Raw genomic sequence first — 8,603 nt, 5'->3', positions numbered from 1 at the left:
AACATGAAAAACCTCATAAAACATCATGAAAATCTTTATTAAAACAGAAAAAACTTTGTGAAAATGTGAAAAATGTCATGAAAACATGTAAAACGTCATGAAAATGTGAAGAACTAACATGAAAACATGAAAAACTTTATGAAAACATGATAAAACTTCATGAAAACATGAAGCGCTAACCTAAAAACATCATCAAAACATGAACAACTTCATGAAAACATGACAAAACTTTATGAAAACATGATAAAACTTTATAAAATACATAAAGAACTAACATGAAAAACATCATGAAAACATAAAAAAAATCATGAAAACATTATAAAACTTTAAGAGATACATGAACAACTAACATGAAAAACATAATGAAAACATAAAGAACATCATGAAAACATGAAAAACTATGAAAACATGGTTGTTTTTTATCCACCCATACTACACAAATGCTGTTCAAAGATCCTTTATATGACAGGAGTGCAGTGCTGTTTTAAAATCGACAACACCAATGCTGATGAAATGAGACCAAACATGAAAAACCTCATAAAACATCATGAAAATCTTTATTAGAACAGGAAAAACATTGTGAAAACGTGAAAAATGTCATGAAAACATGTAAAACGTCACGAAAGGATGAAAAACTTTATGAAAACCAGAAAATCATCACATTAAAAACTTAATGAAAACATGATCAAACATCATGAAAAACATCATTAAAACATTATGAAAACATGATAAAACGTCATGAAAATATGAAGAACTAACATGAAAACATGAAAAACTTTATGAAAACATGATAAAACTTTATGAAAACATGATAAAACTTTTTGAAATATATGAAGAACTAACGTGAAAAACATAATGAAAACATAAAAAGCATCATGAAAACATGAAAAACTTTATGAAAACATGGTTGTTTTTTATCCAGCCATACCACACAAACGCTTTTCAAAGATCCTTTATATGACAGGAGTGCAGTGCTGTTTTCAGAATCGACAACACAAATGCTGATGAAATGAGACCAAACATGAAAAACCTCATAAAACATCATAAAAATCTTTATTAAAACAGAAAAAACTTTGTGAAAACGTGTAAAATGTCATGAAAACATGTAAAACGTCATGAAAATGTGAAGAACTAACATGAGAACATGAAAAACTTTATGAAAACATGATAAAACTTTATGAAAACATGAAGCGCTAACCTAAAAACATCATCAAAGCATGAACAACTTCATGAAAACATGATAAAACTTTATGAAAACATGATAAAACTTAATGAAATATATGAAGAACTAACATGAAAAACATAATGAAAACATTAAAAAAATCATGAAAACATTATAAAACTTTAAGAGATACATGAAAAACTAACATGAAAAACATAATGAAAACATAAAAAACATCATGAAAACATGAAAAACTTTATGAAAACATGGTTGTTTTTTATCCAGCCATACCACACAAACGCTGTTCAAAGATCCTTTATATGACAGGAGTGCAGTGCTGTTTTAGAATCGACAACACCAATGCTGATGAAATGAGACCAAACCTGAAAAACCTCATAAAACATCATGAACATCTTTAGTAGAACAGGAAAAACATTGTGAAAACGTGAAAAATGTCATGAAAACATGTAAAACGTCACGAAAGGATGAGCAACTTTATGAAAACCAGAAAATCGACGCATTAAAAACTTAATGAAATCATGATCAAACATCATGAAACACATCATTAAAACATTATGAAAACATGATAAAATGTCATGAAAATATGAAGAACTAACATGAAAACATGATAAAACTTTATGAAAACATGATAAAACTTTATGAAACATATGAAGAACTAACATGAAAAACATAATGAAAACATAAAAAACATCATGAAAACATGAAAAACTTTATGAAAACATGGTTGTTTTTTATCCAGCCATACCACACAAACGCTGTTCAAAGATCCTTTATATGACAGGAGTGCAGTGCCGTTTTAGAATCGACAACACCAATGCTGATGAAATGAGACCAAACCTGAAAAACCTCATAAAACATCATGAAAATCTTTATTAAAACAGGAAAAACTTTGTGAAAACGTGAAAAATGTCATGAAAACATGTAAAACGTCATGTAAATGTGAAGAACTAACATGAAAACATGAACAACTTTATGAAAACATGATAAAACTTCATGAAAACATGAAGCGCTAACCTAAAAACATCATCAAAACATGAACAACTTCATGAAAACATGATAAAACTTTATGAAAACATGATAAAACTTTATGAAAAACATGAAGAACTAACATGAAAAACATAATGAAAACATAAAAAACATGAAAACATGAAAAACTTTATGAAAACATAAAAAACATCATGAAAACATGAAAGACTTTATGAAAACATGGTTGTTTTTTTATCCAGCCATACCACACAAACGCTGTTCAAAGATCCTTTATATAACAGGAGTGCAGTGCCGTTTTAGAATCGACAACACCAATGCTGATGAAATGAGACCAAACATGAAAAACCTCATAAAACCTCATAAAAATCTTTATTAAAACAGAAAAAAACTTTGTGAAAACGTGAAAAATGTCATGAAAACATGTAAAACGTCATGAAAATGTGAAGAACTAACATGAAAACATGAACAACTTTATGAAAACATGATCAAACTTCATGAAAACATGAAGCGCTAACCTAAAAACATCATCAAAACATGAACAACTTCATGAAAACATGATAAAACTTTATGAAAACATGATAAAACTTTATGAAATACATGAAGAACTAACATGAAAAACATAATGAAAACATAAAAAACATGAAAACATGAAAAACTTTATGAAAACATGGTTGTTTTTTATCCAGCCATACCACACAAACGCTGTTCAAAGATCCTTTATATGACAGGAGTGCAGTGCTGTTTTAGAATCGACAACACCAATGCTGATGAAATGAGACCAAACATGAAAAACCTCATAAAACATCATAAAAATCTTTATTAAAACAGAAAAAACTTTGTGAAAACGTGAAAAATGTCATGAAAACATGTAAAACGTCATGAAAATGTGAAGAACTAACATGAAAACATGAAAAACTTTATGAAAGCATGATAAAACTTAATGAAAACATGAAGCGCTAACCTAAAAACATCATCAAAACATGAACAACTTCATGAAAACATGACAAAACTTTATGAAAACATGATAAAACTTTATAAAATACATAAAGAACTAACATGAAAAACATCATGAAAACATAAAAAAAATCATGAAAACATTATAAAACTTTAAGAGATACATGAACAACTAACATGAAAAACATAATGAAAACATAAAGAACATCATGAAAACATGAAAAACTATGAAAACATGGTTGTTTTTTATCCACCCATACCATACAAATGCTGTTCAAAGATCCTTTATATGACAGGAGTGCAGTGCTGTTTTTAGAATCGACAACACAAATGCTGATGAAATGACAACACAAATGCTGATGAAATGAGACCAAACATGAAAAACCTCATAAAACATCATGAAAATCTTTATTAAAACATGAAAAACTTTGTGAAAACGTGAAAAATGTCATGAAAACATGTAAAACGTCACGAAAAGATGAACAACTTTATGAAAACAAGAAAATAATCGCATTAAAAACTTGATGAAATCATAATCAAACATCATGAAAAACATCATGAAAACATGAAAAACATTATGAAAACATGATTACACGTCATGAAAATATGAAGAACTAACATGAAAACATGCACAAAGTTATGAAAACATGATAAAACTTAATGAAAACACAAAGAGCTAACCTAAAAACATCATGAAAACATGAACAACTTTATGAAAACATGATAAAACTTTATGATATACATGAAGAACTAACATGAAAAACATCATGAAAACATGAAAACATAATGAAAATATTATAAAACTTTAAGAAATACATGAAGAACTAACATGAAAAACATCATGAAAACATAAAAAACATCATGAAAACATGAAAAGCATCATGAAAAACTTAATGAAAACATAAAAAACTTTATGAAAACATGGTTGTTTTTTTATCCACGCAAACGCTGCTCAAAGATCCTTTATATGACAGGAGTGCATTGCTGTTTTTAGAATCGACAACACAACTGCTGATGATATGACACCAAACATGAAAAACCTAATAAAACATCATGAACATCTTTATTAAATCATGAAAAACTTTGTGAAAACTTCAAAAATGTCATGAAAATATGTAAAACGTCACAAAAACATGAACAACGTTATGAAAACAAAAAAATCATTGCATTAAAAACTTGATGAAATCATGATCAAACATCATGAAAACATCATCAAAAATATCATGAAAGCATGAAAAACATTTTAAAACGTCATGAAAACATGAAGAACTAACATGAAAACATGAAAAACTTTATGAAAACACGATAAAACTTCATAAAAACCCGAAGAGCTAAACTAAAAACATCAACAAAACATGAACAACTTAATGAAAACATGATAAAACTTTAATACATGAAGAACTAACATGAAAAACATCATGAAAACATTATAAAACGTCAAGAAATACATGAAGAACTAACATGAAAAACATCATGAAAAACTTTATGAAAACATGATAAAACTTTATGAAGTACATGAAGAACTACCATGAAAAGCATAATGAAAACATGAAAAACTTTAATACATGAAGAACTAACATGAAAAACATCATGAAAACATTATAGAACTTCAAGAAATACATGAAAAACTAACATGAAAAACATCATGAAAAACTTTATGAAAACATGATAAAACTTTATGAAGTACATGAAGAACTACCATGAAAAGCATAATGAAAACATGAAAAACTTTATGAAAACATGATAAATTTCATGAAAACATGAAGAACTAACATAAAAAACTTTATAAAAACATGTAAAACTTTATGAAAACATGATAAACTTCATGAAAATCTTTATTATAACCTCATGAAATATCATGAAAAACTTCCTAAAACATGGAAAAACTTCATGAAACATGGATGCACAACTTCATGACAAACTTTACTAAAAAATCATAAAATATCATGAAAAACTTCATGAAACGTGAACAACTAAACACATGATGAAAACATCTTGAAACATCACGAAAAACTTTGTGAAACTTGAAAAGCTTTCTAAAAACTTCATGAAACATGACAAACTTGCTAAAAAAACATGTGGAAAACAGCAAAACGTCATGGAAACTTCATGAAAAATATGCTGACATGTCCTGAAATACGTTGAAATATGAAATACGATGAAATATGATGAAATATGCAGAAAATAAATCATGACCTCTACCAGAACTTGGCAGCTGGCAGGATGTTCACCTGCTGACGCGCGACGAGCGGGCAGTAGCGGCGCGTGTGGGCGTGGTCTCCTGTTGCGTCACACATGGGACAGGTGTACCTCCGCAGGACAGGACACAACACCTTGCCGTCGTCCGCCTTCAGTTTGTGGGATCGGTAGACGTCGGCCGCCTCTCCGTTTTGCTTGCAGAAGTGGCACAAGTCCGGTGGCCCCCTCTTGCGCCCCCCGGTGAGGCTGCCGGTCGAGCGGCGAGCGGGCGCCGCGGCAGGCGGCGGCTTCTTTTGATCCTCCGCATCCGTCAGGCGTCCGCTGCGCATGCGCAGCAGCAGACCGGCCAGGTCCATGTAGTCGCGCCACATGTCAAAGATGGGGGCGTCCGTCACGCTGGGGGGTTGGCGGGAAGTCATGCTTGTTCGCGTGATTGACACGTGCCGGGAGCGTGCCATTTATTTGATCCTCGCCCCACCCTCTTCCACCACCCACCCCCTCGCGCGCCCCTCCATCAGGTGTGGTGCAGGTGTGCTGCAGATGGGCTGCAGGTGCGCTTACAAAGGATTGATTGATTGATTGAAACTTGTATTAGTAGATTGCACAGTACAGTACATATTCTATTCCGTACAATTGACCACTAAATGGTAACACCCCAATAAGTTTTTCAACTTGTTTAAGTCGGGGTCCACGTTAATCAATTCATGGAAAAGCACTCAAGTGGTGATGAAAGGTGTGTCAGTTTATTGAAGATGAAATGATGGTAATGATGGACATTGGGGGTCAAAGTGGAGCCACACACGCACACGCACACGCACAAAAGTAAAAGGAAAAATGTTCATGTTTTTACAGATGTTTTTTTTTTTATAACTTCCGTTAACATTCATCGCGTTTTTTTGCGCTTTGGCAGACTTTTTCTTGTGCATTTGCTTAATTGATCCCGCAGCGTTTATATGATTGCAGTATTGTTCATGATGATTTACATGTTAGTGCTTCATGTATTTCATAAAGTTTGATCATGTTTTCATGAAGTTGTTCGTGTTTTCATGATGTTTTTCATGTTTTCATGATGTTCTTCATGTTAGTTCATCATGTATTTCATAAAGATTTTTCATGTTTTCATAAAGTTGTTCATGTTTTCATGGTGTTTTTCATGTTGTCTTCCTGTTTTCATAAAGTCGATCATGTTTTCATGATGTTTTTCATGTTTTCATGATGTTCTTCATGTTAGTTCATCATGTATTTCATAAAGTTTGATCATGTTTTCATAAAGTTTGATCATGTTTTCATGAAGTTGTTCATGTTTTCTTGATGTTTTTCATGTTGTCTTCCTGTTTTCATAAAGTTTATCATGTTTTCATGACGTTTTTCATGTTTTCATTAAGTTGTTCATGTTTTCATCATGTTTTTTCATGTTGTCTTCTTGTTTTCGTAAAGTTTATCATGTTTTCATGATGTTTTTCATGTTTTCATATCGTTGATCATGTGTTCATGATGTTTTTCATGTTTTCATGATGTTCTTCATGTTAGTTCTCCATGTATTTCATAAAGTTTATCATGTTTTCATGACGTTTTTCATGTTTTCATGATGTTCTTCATATTTCCATGACGTTTTATCATGTTTTCATTATGTTTTTCATGTTTTCACGATTTTATCATGCTTTCATGAAGTTTTCCATGCGATGATTTTCTTGTCTTCATGAAGTTTTTCCATGTTTTCATGATGATTTTCATATAGTTGATCGTGTTTTCATGATGTTTTTCATGTTTTCATGATGTACTTCATGTTAGTTCTCCAAGTATTTCATAAAGTTTTATCATGTTTTCATGAAGTTGTTCATGTTTTCATGATGTTCTTCATGTTAGTTCTTCATATTTTCATGACGTTTTATCATGTTTTCATTAAGTTTTTCATGTTTTCATGACATTATCATGCTTTCATGAAGTTTTGCATGCGATGATTTTCTTGTTTTCATAAAGTTTTTCCATGTTTTCATGATGATTTTCACGTTTTCATATAGTTGATCATGTTTTCATGATGTTTTTCATGTTTTCATGATGTTCTTAATGTTAGTTCTTCATGTATTTCATAAAGTTTTATCATGTTTTCATGAAGTTGTTCATGTTTTCATGATGTTGTTCATGTTGTCTTCCTGTTTTCATAAAGTTTATCATGTTTTCATGATGTTTTTCATGTTTTCATGATGTTCTTCATGTTAGTTCTTCATATTTTCATGACGTTTTATCATGTTTTCATAATGTTTTCACGATTTTATCATGCTTTCATGAAGTTTTGCATGCAATGATTTTCTTGTCTTCATGAAGTTTTTCCATGTTTTCATGATGATTTTCACGTTTTCATATAGTTGATCATGTTTTCATGATGTTTTTCATGTTTTCATGATGTTCTTCATATTAGTTCTCCATGTATTTCATAAAGTTTTATCATGTTTTCATGATGTTTTTCATGTTTTCATGATGTTCTTCATGTTAGTTCGCCATTTATTTCATAAAGTTTGATCATGTTTTCATGACGTTTTTTTATGTTTTCATGATGTTCTTCATGTTAGTTCTTCATATTTTCATGACGTTTTATCATGTTTTCATAATGTTTTTCATGTTTTCACGATTTTATCATGCTTTCATGAAGTTTTGCATGCAATGATTTTCTTGTCTTCATGAAGTTTTTCCATGTTTTCATGATGATTTTCACGTTTTCATGTAGTTGATCATGTTTTCATGATGTTTTTCATGTTTTCATGATGTTCTTCATGTTAGTTCTCCATGTATTTCATAAATTTTTTATCATGTTTTCATGAAGTTGTTCATGTTTTCATGATGTTTTTCATGTTGTCTTCCTGTTTTCATAAAGTTGATCATGTTTTCATGATGTTTTTCATGTTTTCATGATGTTCTTCATGTTAGTTCTTCATATTTTCATGACGTTTTATCATGTTTTCATAATGTTTTTCATGTTTTCACGATTTTATCATGCTTTCATGAAGTTTTGCATGCGATGATTTTCTTGTCTTTATGAAGTTTTTCCATGTTTTCATGATAATTTTTACATTTTCATATAGTTGATCATGTTTTCATGATGTTTTTCATGTTTTCATGATGTTCTTCATATTAGTTCTCCATGTATTTCATAAAGTTTTATCATGTTTTCATGATGATTTTCACGTTTTCATATAGTTGATCATGTTTTCATGATGTTTTTCATGTTTTCATGATGTTCTTCATGTTAGTTCTCCATGTATTTCATAAAGTTGTATCATGT

At 30.4% G+C, this 8,603-nt stretch overlaps 1 protein-coding gene across 1 annotated transcript; it reads right to left on the bottom strand.

Annotated features, from left to right (window-relative positions):
• Nucleotides 1-5,322: 5,322 nt before the first annotated feature.
• On the bottom strand, nucleotides 5,323-5,742 carry nanos2 (nanos homolog 2). The gene has a single exon (XM_061966001.1). The coding sequence runs from the start codon at nucleotides 5,740-5,742 to the stop codon at nucleotides 5,323-5,325; it is 420 nt and encodes a 139-aa protein (XP_061821985.1).
• Nucleotides 5,743-8,603: the final 2,861 nt, after the last annotated feature.

The sequence above is a fragment of the Nerophis lumbriciformis genome, linkage group LG07 (genome assembly GCF_033978685.3).
Source record: "Nerophis lumbriciformis linkage group LG07, RoL_Nlum_v2.1, whole genome shotgun sequence".
Lineage (NCBI taxonomy): Eukaryota > Metazoa > Chordata > Actinopteri > Syngnathiformes > Syngnathidae > Nerophis > Nerophis lumbriciformis.
This window is presented reverse-complemented; position numbering and strand designations above follow the sequence as displayed.

What these genes read in the sequence shown, in the direction of transcription:
- nanos2 (XM_061966001.1), bottom strand. Translation starts at nt 5,742, where the DNA reads ATGACTTCCCGCCAACCCCCCAGCGTGACGGACGCCCCCATCTTTGAC.